The 15870-nt window shown below is 50.4% G+C and overlaps 1 protein-coding gene across 3 annotated transcripts in view; it reads right to left on the minus strand.

Moving 5' to 3' along the window:
- The window catches only part of DOCK11 (dedicator of cytokinesis 11), a 56898-nt gene that overhangs the window by 21404 nt on the left and 19624 nt on the right, over positions 1 to 15870 (minus strand). For all 3 annotated transcript variants that reach the window (XM_087940808.1, XM_087940809.1, XM_087940810.1), the window contains exons 21-41: positions 15617 to 15738; positions 14988 to 15071; positions 14260 to 14349; positions 13340 to 13458; positions 12490 to 12559; positions 12264 to 12389; positions 11994 to 12065; positions 11758 to 11904; positions 11439 to 11522; positions 11227 to 11338; positions 9231 to 9409; positions 7318 to 7434; positions 6285 to 6360; positions 5776 to 5888; positions 4668 to 4779; positions 4516 to 4582; positions 4109 to 4156; positions 3075 to 3217; positions 2341 to 2456; positions 1647 to 1784; positions 81 to 263 (exon numbers count right to left, since the gene is read on the minus strand). In XM_087940808.1, the coding sequence (XP_087796934.1) occupies positions 81 to 263; positions 1647 to 1784; positions 2341 to 2456; positions 3075 to 3217; positions 4109 to 4156; positions 4516 to 4582; positions 4668 to 4779; positions 5776 to 5888; positions 6285 to 6360; positions 7318 to 7434; positions 9231 to 9409; positions 11227 to 11338; positions 11439 to 11522; positions 11758 to 11904; positions 11994 to 12065; positions 12264 to 12389; positions 12490 to 12559; positions 13340 to 13458; positions 14260 to 14349; positions 14988 to 15071; positions 15617 to 15738 (2318 nt within the window). The remainder of the gene's footprint in view (positions 1 to 80; positions 264 to 1646; positions 1785 to 2340; positions 2457 to 3074; positions 3218 to 4108; positions 4157 to 4515; positions 4583 to 4667; positions 4780 to 5775; positions 5889 to 6284; positions 6361 to 7317; positions 7435 to 9230; positions 9410 to 11226; positions 11339 to 11438; positions 11523 to 11757; positions 11905 to 11993; positions 12066 to 12263; positions 12390 to 12489; positions 12560 to 13339; positions 13459 to 14259; positions 14350 to 14987; positions 15072 to 15616; positions 15739 to 15870) is intronic.

Consider the following 15870-nt stretch of genomic DNA (forward strand, 5'->3'; position numbering starts at 1 on the left):
CCCCTCTTTGAGCGAGGGAGGAGGTTGTGAAGAAACAGTGGCCGTGAGAGCCAGCAAAGTTTTCTTCCCTTTTCACTGACCTGCAGGTGAGTCCTTAAGAAGGTCTTCCGCTTGGTGAACTCGAAGTTGTTCCTCATGAGAAGGTAGAGGAGGGCAGAGGCCTCGCTCCGCGTGGAGTTGAGCTTGGACGTGCAACATTTCAGGACCTCGTAGCAGAAGGCAGAGCACATGGTCACCCTTCCCTTGAAGAAGGCCGCAGGGAACTGGAGGAGGAAGAGGAGGAGAAGGAAGTGCTACCTGGGGAAGAGGAGGCCCTGGTCCATCTCGGAAGGACCTCTCCTTCATGGCCTCATCCTCAGACCGGCATGAGTTGCCACCTTCTTGCCTTCAGGCGAAGTAAACCAGGCGGGAGTCTGCAGACCCTGAGAAGTTTCAGGTTTGCAGAATGCAATCTGGGTCGCTCACCTGGACCAGAGGTTTGGTCTTCTGAGCTTTCAGATTCATGCTGGAGCCCAGGAACTTCTCTCTAGATGGGTCTTCTAGGAACTAGAAGATTGGGCTCCAACACCTGTCCAAGAACTCAGAAGACCAAAGACTAAACAAGGAGAGATTCAACCTGGAAATAAGGAGAAACTTTCTGACAGGGAGAACAATCAACCGAGGGAACAGAAGTTGCCTTCGGAAGTTGGACTAGATGACCTATAAGGTTCCTTCCAACTCTGATTATCTGTTATCTGTTAAATCTCTGGTCCTGGTCATCGACCCATATTGGATCCTGCAATATTATCTCGGGACGGGTAGATGGGCCTTCGTTCGTGAGCTTCAGGCTTCACGAAATTGACAGAATTAATTAACAGCCTCCCAGCCGTAAACATGCGAAAGTTGTGGAAGAAAACTAGCTGAAAACAGACAAGAAGGACAATTTAAACCAGGATGTTGGGATCTCAGAATGGAGTCAGTTGACTCTCTTCCTGCTCTGCTCTCTGGGGTAGAAGGATACCCTACCCCACCCCAGGGGTCCCCAAACTCGGCCACTTTGAGACTCGTGGACTTCAACTCCCAGAATTCTCCAGCTTGCTTCGCTAGATGTCAACTTTACGCCTGCTTACTCTCTTGCAATCTCTCCACTCTAGGGAGTAGGAGGAAAAGAACCCAACAGGCATGGTTGAATGGGGGATTCTGGGAGTTGAAGTCCACCAGCCTTAGAATGGCCAAATTGGGCGAGGGGGGGGCTGCCCTACCCGAGTTAAAGCACAGAAAAAGACCCTGCAGGAAGGACAGAGAGACCAAGCAAAATCACCTCGGTTGAAGTGAGCATTTTGCACAGCATGCAGGACGGTCTATTAGGAAGCAGCCAGGCCCAAAATAAACCTTTTACTATCGCTGTTAATAGAGCGGAACGAGTCTTTCGTGTGTGGGGTTGCCTGGAGGCCTTCCTGCCCCCTTTTTCCTACCCTCTGACATGCTTGGTACAAATCCAGGATATATATATATATATATATTAAAAAAATAAATCTGGCCCCCAAAAGGAAACAGGTGCCTCTTGGTTCACTGCCCAGAATTGGGGAAGTGACCTATTTTGATCCCAGCAGGGAGGGAAGCGAGAGGCCAGTGAGGATGTACGGGGCAGTTTCTCCACCCCTCACCTTGTTGATAAAGGCTCTCAGGGAGGCGAAGATGTGCTTCAGGGCCGCCTCTGACTGCCCATTCTTGAGGAAGGCCAGGTGGACATCAAACACCTTTTTCATCAGCGGGTTATGCCCGTCGTTGTTCGAAAGCTGGTTCTGGGGAGAAATGGATCCAGGTGAACTTTGGCTGGAAAATCCCCACAAAGGGGCTCAAGAGATGAAGAATCTGCTGGTTGGTTGGCTGGTTTTTAAATGCTGGGCATTTAAAAGCTGGAATGGCCCATCCAAGCAGCCCCCAACAATTGCAGAATGTTTGGGACAGGCGGTCCTCGCTTAGTGAAAATTGGGACCGGCAACTTGGTCATTAAGAGAGAGACAGTCACCCAGTGAAACTGTGACAGGCCTTATGGTCTAACTTCAGCTCTCCTTTGCTTTGAGGACCAGCAAACGTTGTCAAAGAGAGGATTGCATTACATTTTTACCATCAAAGGAACTGCGAATGGTTGCTAAATGAGGCAGTCGCTAAACAAGGACTAAGGCCTCAGGAGTAGGAGGGGCAAATTCCAATGAGAGTCACAAAGGTTGGTCCAAAGAAAATTCAAAGCTGAAGACTCGGCCAACCGAGAGTCCAGACGCATCCAAGCTCAGCTGCTACAAGGAGGGCCTTCAACCGAGAGAGAGAGAGAGAGAAAGAGAAGACGCCAGGATGGACCTTGAAGCACTGAGTGAAGAAGGTGATGGTGTCCAGCACTGTCAAGGTCACTTCCGTGGTCAGGTTGCCTTCCAGCAGGGCCTGATGGACAATGTCTGCCTCCGATGTGCCGGCACCTGAGATTAGAAAGTCAAGGTTGACCCAGGGGTGGGGCTGCTGCGGGTTCGCAGGGGTTTTGGGTGAGCCCCGAGCTAAGGTTCTGGGCATCCCCAAATCCCACTCCTGGCTGGCCCCACCCACCCTGCTCCTCCCCTCCTAGGAGACCCCACATGGCCTGTTTTGGATGCAGGTAAATGCAAGGTGTGCACGGAGGCTCATGGAGGGTGAAAAATGGGCCTCCCAGAAGTTTGGGAAGGCTGGAAATGGACCTCCGGAGTCTGGGGAGGCTGTTTTCACCCTCCCGGAGACTCAAAGATAGCCTCAGGAGCCTGGGGAGGGCAAAAATGCCCTCCCACCGTGGTGCAGGAGGCCGACTAGGCCACGCCCACCATGGCCACGCCCACCCAGCCACCGGGCAGAGAACCCTTTGCTGAAATGTTTGGAGCCCACCCCTGGATTGAGCTCCCTTTAACCATCCTCTGGTTGACAAGGAAGGAGCGGCCAGGGAGAGCTCGTTCGGGGGCTGCAAACCCCCAGGCCATCCCAGCTCGGTCGGCCTTGAGCTCCCGTCTGCCAGAGCAGAAGACCACCCAAGGAGAAGGCCCCCCATTCTGGGCCTTCTGTTGGCCACCTACTGTGGTTCAGCGTGAAAGAGCTGTCCAGACTGTTCAGGTGCTGAAGTCGGGACTGCATGGTGCTCGCCCGGCTGCGGAGGACGGGCATCGTTTGGGATTTCCGGTCAATGCTCGCGTGTTTGGACAGCCAGCCATCCTGGGCCCTGCAGGAAAGAGATTCAGAGCTCAGCCCTCTGTGCATGGGGTCCAAATGCACCCCCCAAACCTCAACGGGGGGCCCATGACACCACGCCTAAATGCAGACCCACCCATGGCCTGCAATTTGGGGGCAGGGCAGGCACCTCTACTGCAGGGGCCTTCAAACTGGACAGCTTTAAGATGTGTGGACTTCAACTCCCAGAATTCTTCCTCCTCCAGTCATGTTAGCTCAGGAATTCTGGGAGTTGAAGTCCACAAGTCTTAAAGTTGCCAAGTTTGGAGACCTCTGAGATAGAGCAACCAACCAATCAGCCAATCAATGGCCATGCTATCTGAGGATGATGATGTTGACTAACCCATCACATTGATGGAGGTTGAATTTGAGAGCAGATGTGGATGTGATCCTTTGAGCCAGGGGCCTTCAAACTGGACAGCTTTAAGATTTGTGGACTTCAACTCCCAGAATTCTTCCTCCTCCAGTCATGTTAGCTCAGGGATTCTGGGAGTTGAAGACCACAAGTCTTAAAACTTGCCAAGTTTGAAGAGCCTTGCTCTACGGTCTCCCTGCTCCTTGACAGTCTGGGGTCCTGAAGGAGAAGCTGTAGCTGCAGGGGGTTGGTACCCTAAAAGAGAAGGCACCTCACCTGTCCCCTCCAAACCCTGGTGGGTTTTTGTTGTTGTTTATTTGTTTGTTTTACTTTTAATCCATTTTTATGTTTATAATAGTTGAACGTTTGTTTTGTCTTGAAGAAAGCCATTCAAATTCACTTGGACTGTGGGGTGGGCTACAAATACATTGGATAGGTAAATAGGCCAACCCTGCCAACTGGGTGCAGCTGGTATATCCACCAAATAACCCCCCCACCCATCCCCCACATGCCCATCCCCCACAGTACCTGGCAATGTTCCTTTTCCCCACATATCGGAAGTGGAAGAGACAGACTCTGCAGCACGAGAGGGAAAGAAATGGAGATAATCAAGGTCAGGAAAACATCTAGATTGACGTTTCTCAAATTTGGCGACTTGAAGTGGGTGGATTCAATTCCCAGAATTCCCGTGTGACTGGCTGGGGAATTCTGGGCGTTGAAGTCCAACCATCTTACCAAGGTTGAGAAACTCTGATCTGATATTATCTCTTTCCTTGAGCTGTGGCCATCCCACAAACCGGCAAATGCTTAGTGGGCATCTGCGCCCCTCTAAATGTGGCCCTCAACAATTCTTCTTCCTAGAAGTTTCAACAGGTGATCCTTCTTCCTCCCCTCCATCTCTGAAAAAAAGCACAGAGATGCCCAGGTAAACTTACTCTAGCAGGACCAAGCCGTTCATCAGCTCCTGGGGAGATATTTTGTTCCAGTAGGACAACAAGGTGTCTGCAATCAAAAGAAAACGATTTAAGGTGTCTCCCGTCGTCCCTTGACTCTCCCAGCCCAGGAAATGGGGACGGAGAGGGCTGACCTTCAGACAGCATCTTGATGACGTAAAGATAGCAGACGAGCAGGCTGCGGATCTCGTACTGGTCCAGCCGCCCAAAATGGGAGAGGCTGCTGCGCGTGGAACTTTTCCGCATCTGCATTGACCAAGAGGAGCCCAAAAAGAGGCAAGAGAGGTAAGGAGAGGAGTGGCTAGTACCCCTATTAAAGTATCTTTACCCCTGTTTTCCCCTTCCCCCTTTAAATAAAGGTATCTAATATTGTGGTATCTGTAAATATGGCCAGCCAATTCTTCCCCCAGACTAGCACAGGTAGTCCTTGACTTATGAGTGATTGCTTAGCGACCATTCAAAGTTCCAACAGACCTCCCCCCCCGCAAAGGTACTTCTGGCCCGATTCTGAAGTTCTGATGGCTGCCCCCTCCCTGTGGTCAAACAATTGCAAGCTGGGTGCTCATCAGAGGTGGGATTCAGTCGGTTCTGACCAGTTCTGGAGAACCGGTAGCGGAAATTCTGAGTAGTTCAGAGAACCAGCCAATGCTGCCTCTGACTGGCCCCACCAACCCCATCTATTCTCTGCCTCCCAAATCCCAGCTGATTGGCTGGGTCTTCTTGTGTTGCCCTGCACAGGAGAACGGAGCTGGAAAGCAGGTTAGTGGGGTGGGGAGGGAAGGGGGATTTTGCAGGATCCTTGCCCTGCCACACCCACCAAAGCCATGCCCACAGAACACCACGCCCACCAAGCCACATCCACAGCTGATTGGCTGGGTCTCCTTTGGTTGCCCTGCACAGGAGAACGGAGCTGGAAAGCAGGTTAGTGGGGTGGGGAGGGAAGGGGATTTTGTAGGATCCTTCCCCTGCCACGCCCAGCAAGTCACCCCCACAGAACCGGGAGTAAAAAAATTTGAATCCCACCACTGGTGCTCATCAACTGGCCATGTGTGCATCCACTGGCCATGTGTGCATCCTGTAGCCGGGTGACCGTGTTTTATGGTAGCTTGGCAAGGAAACCGGCATTTGCTTCCAGTTTTCAGCCAAGCACGCCCCCCAAGCGAGCGATGGGGCTCTCTAGAGCTTATAGAGTCGTGCTGTCTGTTCCCCAGCCTCTCTGGGAATCTAAAGGAGCAACTGTACGTTTTCTCCGGAGGAAGGCTGATCGGGGGAGCCGGCCGTTCCTTCCGAAATGAGGGACCCCCGCGAATCTTCCCTTTTCAAAAGAAGGCCATTCTGGAAGCCGGCGCCATAAACTGCAAGAAAAGATTCGGGAAATACTAGAATGTGCAGCAATGAATAGATGAACACTTGTAATTAAAGAAAGACAGCAAACAGAACGTTATACGGTACGGACATTATTTTATCAACGGTTAGAGAGAAAAAAAAATGAAAGCTAGATATGGATTACTTAAGAAAGATAATAGATATTTTTTAATAGAAATAAAAAAGCTTAGGAGAAAGATAAAGAGATATTGATATTAAGTTCAATAAGTGCACTAAGATTAGAGAATAATACTATGTAATAAATATGGCTGCAAACACTAACTGTATTGCACAAGATATTTGCATCCAGTCGTCAAATGGAAAAAGATATGTTTGCAAATAAAATAAAATAATTATATATATATATATATCCCAGCATTCCTTACGTGAGTCTTTATCCACAATGAGGCTGGACCTGTTGGAAGGGGAGGCGAAGCTGCACAGGAATTCATCGCGGGAGGCCTGCACGGAAGAGGGAGCGGGTTCAGGGAAGGGAACATCGTGGCTCCAAGCCAAGTTCAGGAGGATAACCAGAAGGCAAGCTCTGAAAATCTTGCAGTGTTTTGCCTCTGGAGGCCGGGGAGAGAGAGAGAGCTAAAATCCGCCCGGCTTTGAGTTCCTTAGCTTGAGAAACTAGAACCGACTAGGACAGAGGTCGCCAAACTTGGCCACTTGGAGACTTGCGGACTTCAGCTCCCAGAATTCTCCAGCCAGCTTCGCTAGGCTTCAACTTTATGCCTGCTTTCTCTCTTGTAATCCCTTCCGCTGCAATCTCTCCACTCAAGGGAGTAGGAGGAAAAGGACCCAACAGGCATAGTTGAATGGGGGATTCTGGGAGTTGAAGTCCGCCAGGCTTAAAGCGGCCAAGTTTGGGGAGCCCTGGACTAGAACCAAGAGTCTCCAAACTTGGAAGCTTTTAAGATTTGTGGACTCCTGGAATTCCCCAGCCAGCAACCCAAGTCTTAAAAGTTGCCAGGTTTGGAGGCCCCTGGGCTAGACTAGATGGCCTCTCTATTGTCCTCATGGGGCAAACCAGAGAGGAATCACCACTGGATGAGCTACTTCTGTTTTAATTGGGAGGCTACCGCGACGGAATCCTTGCCATCTGAGAGAGACGGTTCCTTCTCCGCCTCTTCTTCTCCTGCCTCTTTTAGATCTGAGGTCTCTGTCCTCCCTCATCTGACCATTCCCTTGGCTACGTAGGTCTCTTGGCCCCGTCTCCCAAGGTCTTCCCCACACACCATCCCAGTTCTCCCTTCCAACTTTATGACTGAAGGCTCTCCGTTTTTCTAAAGGTTTCTCTCCCAGCAGGCGCTCTGTGTGTGTGTGTGTGTGTGTGTGTGTGTGTGTGTGTGAACTGAGCTGGGGAACCTGCCCCACATCTGCAACAATGCAACTCCCTGCTCGAAAATTACTCACAGAGGTGGACATCGGGGTGCACAAATACAAGTTGTCTGGGCTGGCCAACCGCTGGACGTTTTCCAAAAGGAGTCCAGCGAGAGGTAAATACAGCTGGGCTATTTTGGCTTGTTGGTTCTGCAAGAGAGGAGAAGGGTGGGAGATGGGTAGGAAATGAGGTGAAACTCCCCCCTCCCCCAGATAGGAGATGATAAGAGGAAAAGGAAGTTTTGAATCGATGGGGTCACCGAAAGCCAAGGGGGAGAGATCTGCTCCTTTTCGTCCACCGCTTTGGCGATATTATTGTTATTTTTCATTCTGGCCAATGGAAGGACACAATCACATCCCTTTATGTGGTTGTGGAAGGACACAATCATGCCCACAGTCAACAGGAGTGCTGATTTACAAAGCCTACAAAGTACTTAGGAGGTGAGGACTTGGCAGAGCAAGGACACAACAATCCACAACTTAATTGCTAACCATCAACATCCCAATCAGCAACTAAAAAGCCACACACAACCAGGCGCCACATAAATACTGGGTGGGTGTGGCCTAGTCAGCCTCCTGCAGCCTCCTGGGAGCGAAAATGGGCTGTGGAGGGCCCGCTTCCCCCCTCCCCGTGCTCCATGTACCATCTGCACTTACGTAGCCTCCAAAACGGGACGAGTGGGGATCCCTGGGAGGGGAGGGGCAGGGGAGGGCCAGCCAGTCTTCAGAACTACTGGTTTGCTGAATCAGAAGTAAAGTTAACATCCGAGAGAAGAAGGCGGAGCCTCCTCGCTGACGGACCGTAGATCGCGACTCTCTGCGGCTATGGTCCGTGCTCTTTCGTTGGAGAGCCCTGATCATTACGATCAGGGGCTGAAGCTGCCTTGGAGGGGCGGTGGAGTAAGGGGAAGCTGCAAGCCAGGTTGAGGGGAGCCGCATCTCCCCCCCTGGACTTGGTCTTTCCCCCACCCGAAGACGACTGCAGCGGTGGTTTCAAATGGCCACCCCAAAGAGGAGGACTCAGCTGGATTAAGATTTGTACAGGAGGGAAGAAAGAGGTGGATAACATCTGAACCGGGACAACTGGGCAAGGGCAGAGCTTCGGAGTAACCTCCTTTACTATTTACTTAAAGCATCAAACCCCTTCTGGTTTGGCACAGCACATAACTGCAAAAATAACACAAAGGAAAAACTACACTACAGAAGAGCACACCTTAAAAGAGAGAAGAATGAGCCGTGCTTTTCAAAGCTTCAGTCCTGCTTGGCACTTCCCCAACTCTCAGCCAATGGAATTTCATCAGAAACCCTGACTAGAGGAGAGCTTTGCAATGTATGGACGTGGGGCAGAGGGAGAGGAGGGGTTGAGAGAAGTTCCCAGAAGTTCAGCTCCTCAAAGGATGATGAGTTGGATACGTGCAGAACTACAGCATCCCAGCGGAGCCCCAAGGGAGCCGGCCTGGCCTGCAGTCACTCTGTTCTGGCCGGCTCTCAACTCTGGCAGTCATGAAAAGGGATCCCAAGATACATGAAAGAATCAAATGAAGAGGATGGTCCAGATGACCAAGAGGAAGGCCAGGTGATGGCTAAGCTACTATCGGGCAGAAGGAAGGTCCAGAGCATGAAACCCCTTGGTTATTTTGTCCTCCTCACCAGCCACCTCCAGCAATTCCGTGGCATTAGCCATTCCTGGTTGGACAAAAATCAACCGACATACACCCTGTCTTCTAACCCTCTGGACCACTGGTTGAGGGACAGATTTCTCAACCATCACGTCATCTTGAACCAAACTCATATCTACTGGCCACGCTGGGTTCAGCTGAGTTAGTGTCATGTTGTCTGTTTACTTTTGGCTTAGTGATGTGGAAGCTATCCAACAAGCAAACCCAAGCCAGTCACTCTTGAGTGCAATCCACGAAACAAGTCACTGTTGGCTCAGGACTTCCTACCTTGTGCTGGTATCTGTTATCCAAGGCATGCTTGATGAGGAGGCTTTTCAAGATGCTGATGGCCAAGTATCGGACGTCCGAGTTGTCCTTCAGGGCGATGGACGTCTCCCGTAGGAGCACCCCCACCAAGAAATGGTGGCGGCAATATTCATCGCTTAGGCTGTACTCAAGGTTGACATCTGTGGGTGGAGGAGGAAGGTTGAAAAGGATCATTCTGAGAGTATCACAAGGACATCTGGTGATGGAAGTCACTGAAGAGAAGGGGAGGCAGAAGAACGGGCCAACCCCACCGGCGGATTTGTTTGGTCCTGCTAAGTTGGGGATAAGGGTTTGGGGGGGGGGTGTCAAGGGAATTGAGAAAGGACAAAGGCTTGGAGGAGGGGGCAGAGAGTTGGGGGGAATCTGACGGCACTGGAATTAAACAGAAATCCCAGAGCCATAGATCCATCTCATCCTGGGCACCCGTTTTTTGAACTATTACCATCTGGCAGACGGTACAGGACAATAAAAACAAGGACAAATAGGCTGAAAAACAGCTTCTATCCCAGGGCAGGAGCTCTGTTGAATTCTACTGTATAATAGCGTAAAATTAATGCAATATCAGGGGTCTTCAATGTATAAAATGTGAAGGAGGTGTGTTTGTGTTTATTGTCATAGTCATCATGTACACTGGAGATGGCATTTAATTTCGTCGTACGAGGTGCAATGACAATAAAGTAAACTCAACTAAATTAAACTGGATTATTTATATGAACCGTTCAAGATGGTCACATAAAATTGATTGCTGAGGCTAAATTTCTGCTTCTGGGAATGCCAAACTGGAGTTATTATAAACAGATCAAGATCTCGCAGTGACAGTGTGGACATTTTTTAGAAACAGAAGGCTTGCAGATGTCTTGCTCGGCTGTTCCAACTCAAATATGTTTGCCTTTTTGGATGAAACTTCTGCTAACCTCTGTTGGTCTCAGAAGCAGGTCCAGATCAAAACCTTGGATGAATAGATGAATAATGGATGGATTGGGAAACCTTGTCAGAAGCAGCTGGGTGGACATTTCTGGAGGCCAAATCCTTGCTTATTTTAAGAGCATCGGATTTGGCCCAAAGCACCTTGCAGGCTTTTATTTAGAATAATAACAACTTTACTGTCACTCTGAATGTGCCTTAATTGGTGTACATTAAAAATGAAATTTCGTTGCAGGCAGCTCTTTTAAAGGGCCACCTCCTCCAATTTTACACTACATAAACATGACAAGATAAATAAACAAACAAATAAATTTCTACCCTCCATCTAGCAAACCCTTGTGGAGACGTGGGAAAAATGTCTAATTGATGGACCACCCTTTGTCTGAATGGTCCAGCATTCCTGTTGGAGCAAGGAGTTGGGACTAGATGACCCCCAAGGCCCCTTCCAACTCTGTCATTCTGTAATATCTGATGTGCCAGAGAAGGAAACGAACAAACAAAAAAGAATATAAATACATTAGCTGGATTAAATTAGGATAGCACAAATAACGGCAACAACTGACAGGCCCCGGCAGATTGATAACCCTCTGATGGGGCCCAGACGGTTCTCATACCATCTTCATAGCCAAAACTTTGGGCTTCTGTCCATGGCAGTGAATGTGCTCCACTCTGTGGGTGGGTTTACGTACACACAGACACATCAAGGCACCCTTAACTACTTGAGGGATATTTCATCTCCTTGCTCTGTTGCAGAAAAGATGAAACAAATAGGTCTCCTCTTCCAATTTAACCCATTTCACAGCACAACGATGCCCAATGGGCACATTACTGCTTTGGGTGAAGCCATCTCCTAATTATAAAAAATACCCGCTGCTACTTAGTCCTGCAAATTCTATTTGTGGGCTTGGCTTCATTTCTCAGGAAGCTTTGCAAAGGTAATTGATTCCCTTCTCTCAGGCACTGGCTCCAGAAACAGACAGAGAAATAATCGCCCGCTGGGAATGGCCTACGAATCACGGGGCGGGATACAAACCATGCGTCCGCTGGAACTTTGGCTTGGCAAAATTCATCGGCAAATTGAGCGGAATGTAGTGCTCGTGGTTACAGATGGTCTGCAGAAATTCAAACTTGTATTCCACCAAGAGCTGGATGTGGAGAAGGAGGGGAAAAAAAAACCAGGGAGTTATAACAGACGGCTTCTGCTTTCTATCGCCCGCGGTGGCTCCGGGAAGCTTCAGATTTTACCTTTGGGTCTTTGGGACTGAACCCAGAAATGTAGTCGTTGATCAGGTTGAAGATAAAACCTCGGTCCATGAAGGTCAAACATCGCTGTGGAAGAGGAGGAGGTGGTGAACTCCTGCATCGCATTGACTGAGTGTGTTTCTGAGGCACATAAACGCTATTTATGGGGTAACCTTTAGGTATTTGGGGGGCTCCCATCAACAGAATTTCAGGCATAGGAGTAGTTCTCAATGCTGGCAGGGATGAAACTTGTTTGCTATTTATTTTTTTGTAAATTAAAGATGGGGAAGAGAGGAGGGAAAGAGGCAAAGTCTACACCAACCTTCAAGAGGTTGGCCAAGGAGAAGTTGACATTTCTGGACTCTTCTGGGATTTCGCTGTAGCGAATGTTGACGTGTGGGATTATGGAGAGCAGCAACGAATGCAGCACGTGGCCGTAGGACTCCGGGAACCTCTGTGGCCTGGGAAGCTGAAAGGACGAGGTGTGTGAAGGTGGCGTCCCACCAGACCCAAGTGGCTTGTCTGTAAAAGCTTCCCTTGCTCTGCTTCTGCCCTTACCTTAATCTTGTTCTCATCCAGAAGATAAAGAGCCATGGACTTCACCAGGATTTCAAAGAAAAACCACGAATACTGGAAGGAAGAGGAGGGAGATGTGTCCCAGCCAGGACAGGTCTCCACCTGTTCCCACCTTAGAGAAGGAACCACGGTGTGGGGAAGGCCACCAAGTGAGCAGTGTGTGGCCTTTCTCAACCCCCTTGACTTGACGGACTTCAAACTTTGCAAGGAGGGGGCCTCGAAGGACTTCCAACTTTCCACGTTGGGTCTCACCTTCAGCATTTTATTGATGGCCAAGAAATCCGCGGACTGCTTGAGAATTGCTGATATGGCTCCCGCCAGGATTTCGTGCGTCCTCTTAGCCTGGGGCCCACTGGGCTTCTCAGGCTGAAAGCAGAACTGGGGTGGGGGAGGGAGAAGAGACATTGGGGGCTATTTGTGGTGGGCTCCCTGGGCCCAGAGCCTGTGACCCAAGAAGGGAGTCCTTTCTCCAACTTACCTTGATGAAGGTCCGCAAATAGTGGTCCAGACTCTCCTCGTGACACCTGGACACGATGTAGAGAAGAACCCTGCAGGGAGGGGTGGGAAAGAAGGACGGAGGGAGAACAAGACATCTCATTGTTACACGGGAGAAGGCAACTGGTTTTCCTATCAGGGGCCGATGGGCTTGGTGGAGGCGGGAGGAGTCTCGCTTGGGAATGTCATCCGTTTCCTCCTGCCCATCTTGAGTTGCTGCACTCAAGAGGGGCCACCTGGCCTGGTCGCGATGGAATCGTTACGGCTGTGCTGAAAAAAAACAGTGGCTTATGCCCTTCGCTCTTAGGACCGTGGCGGCATCCCCGTGGTCACGTGATCGCGATCAGGTGCTTGGCAACCAATTTATGACGGTTGCAGGAGGATCCCTTGGTCCCTTGATCGCCATTGAGGACTTTGGTATCCAGCAAGCAAAATCAGTGAGGGAAGCTGGATTGGCTTAAAGGCAAAAAAAAGGCTGTGAAATCAGGTGCAACCACGAGGACTTATGAACTACTGCCTCACTTAGTGGCCGAGGTGCTGGGCCCAGTTCTGGATGTAAATTGAGGACTAACGCTATGGTTGGTTCTTTTAGAGCTCCACAATAGATTGGCCTCTGAAAAGCCCTCCTGCTGGAGCAGAAGTTTGGACTGGAAGGTTTCCGAGGTCCCTCCCAACTGCTGTTCCGTTACTCTTAGCTCACCAGGTGTGTTAGCTTCTGTAACTGACCGGGTGATGCCACTGTGCTGTGTTAGATGGCTAGTGTGCTGAAAACATTCCCAAGGCAGAGAGGAAGCCAACCTGAAACAGGTTCCTTATCTGCAGGCCAAACTCACATAGTGCTGTTGATGGCCACCTCTTCCTCTTCTGGGTGGCTGCTGAGGACTCGGAAGAGTTGCGTAAGAATCACCGGCAGAAACTGTATCATGACCTGGATCTCCATGGCATGCAAACACTGAAACCAAGATACGTGGTTAGGCTTCGAGAGAGTGCAAAGGGGGACGGAGGTCTGGTGATCTTTGAGCCTTTGTGTCATGCCCCTGTCGGAGTCTGAATCCGAGGAAGAAGACGAACGGCTGACAGGGAGTGTGGCTCCATTGGCTGTGGAGGAAACTGGGGGAGGGCACAGTCTGCAGGGCAGAGCAGGGAAGAGATAGAACAAGGGACAGGGAGTTTGGAGGAAGACCCAGGCCCACCCCCTCTTTATCCTAGGGCACGCAGGGAGGAACGGAGAAGGGAGCAACATGGGTTGCATGGCTTATGGGGAGGAAAAGGTCCTGATTCCCTTCATTAGCCACAACTGGGAATGAGAGTTTAAAGGAGATGCATGCTGAGTACAGCAGCTGCTGGGAGCAAACGTTGAGTTTATCTTGTGTTGACTGTGGTTATCTGTGTTCCTGGCATCTTCCCAACCATGTTGAGTTATTGCCTTCATATCTCGAATTCTTGCTCCGGACTTGTCAGACTATTTTGCCTTGATTGGACTTATAGTTTTATTGACCACATTTTGGACTTGATTCTCTGCAGCCAAAGGCTGTTTCTGGGAGAATTTTTCTCCAGCCCAGAAGGTAACCAGGATATTGGTGGCAAAGTTGGAGCAAATAAAGGGACTCCTACGGATTATCTGACTGTGTGGCCTTTATGCCACGCCCCTTTGGGTCATCACACTTTGCTTGGTCCTTCTTTCCATACAAGTGACCGCATTTGCACTCTCTCCAAAAGATCTATCCCCACCCCCCGTCCAGACCGGGCTCACCTTCAGATATTTGACAAGTTCCCCTGGCACACCTTTGGCACCACCTTGAATCGTCTGGCAATACTGGAAGAATTTATGCAGGTGACGATCCTGAAGTGACAGAAGAACAAAATTCACCAGTCTTTAAGAACAGAGTGAACTGTTTCCACTCGGGCCTCGTCTGAGCTTCCTGCAGTCAGAGAGATCCTGTGCTCAGGTTGTCTTCTCTGCAAGGATAACAGGGCTCCCTTCTCACCTGGCTCATTCGCAGGCGACCGAAAACCAGTGTGTGTGTGTGTGTGTGTGTTTTGTTTTTGTAAGGAATCAGGTTGGGGTGGAGGGGAGGGTCGTGGCTGCCCCGTTTTAACGACTTTTTTCTAAGAGCTTGCAAAAGGGCCTCTGCGAAGGCTGGTCTTCCATCTGTGTTTATTTATTTCAGAAAGTGTATGTGGCCACCAACTTATTCTCAATGACCCCAGGGGACTTACAAGGATAAGGACTTACAAGGCAAGAACAATTGAAAAAGCAATAATCCTCCATCCCCCCTCCAGTGGCAACAATCAAACGAGCCACTTGACGGTCTCCATCCCAGTCTGGGGTCTTCTGGGCCCTGGGAAAGAGTGTGAAAGTGGGGGCCAGTCTTATCTCCTTGGGGATGATGTTTCACAGGGAGGGAGCCACCACGGAGAAGGCCCCCCTTCTTGGTCCCACCGGATGGACCTCCTTAGGAGAGGGGACAGGTCACGCACCTGCGTGTATATGGTGGACTCCAGGTGTAGCCTCAGCTTGAAGAGGGCCTTGGCTCCATCCACCCACTTGACGTCGATGCTTGGCTGGAGATTCCAAAGGAGAAAGAGATATTTTTGAAGTTTGGGTTTTGCCCTAAACTAGTCTGGGCTACCTAACCAGGAAGCGGCCCAACCAGCGATGAAAAGAGCCATTTAAGTTGAATCCAGAAAGGGGTCCACGCAAGAGAGAGAAAACGTTTCTCTCTCGTTTCTCTCTCAGGGAAAGTATTTCTAAGCATAGGAAAATCCCAGTGACCCCAATTCTGCAGCCAGGAAGCCATCAGAACAAGGCAAACAAAGCTGGCCAGGTCTTGGTGGGTTTTGCAGGGCGCATCTTGCTTACACAAGCGCCGCTGTCTAGGAACTGGGGCGAAGGCACAGCGGTCAGGAGGGCAGTTATACTCCTGGGTAATGTACCAGTAGGACAACAGGGGCTTGAAACTTGGCCAAGAAACTCTGAGATCCCTGCCTGGTTGGGTGCAGCTCTGTGGATTTGCTCCGCGCTCTGCCTGGAAGGGTGAAAAACGTAGCATCCCAAACCACCCGTGGGTCGTCCTCCTGATGACAAACCCACCTCGGAGCCGCCTTACCTTTCGTGCCTCGGTATCTCCGGCGCTCAGGTAGCCGGCTGGCAGGTTGGCGGAGACGGGGAGCTGCTGCTCAGAGGTAACAATCAGCCCGTCTTTCAGCAAAGGCAGCCAGGCAAAGCCAACTGCGGGGAGGAATGGGGGGCAGAAGAGACACGGGGGATCAGCCAAGGCCTGGCTGGTCTGAAGAGCCGCAGGAGGTTTAGGGGGCACCTGTGGCTCATAGGCGCAGCCCAGGTGAGCCTGCGAGCGTTTTA

This window comes from Pseudonaja textilis, chromosome 12 (assembly GCF_049901715.1).
Source record: "Pseudonaja textilis isolate UNSWEBS1 chromosome 12, rPseTex1.2, whole genome shotgun sequence".
Taxonomy (NCBI): domain Eukaryota; kingdom Metazoa; phylum Chordata; class Lepidosauria; order Squamata; family Elapidae; genus Pseudonaja; species Pseudonaja textilis.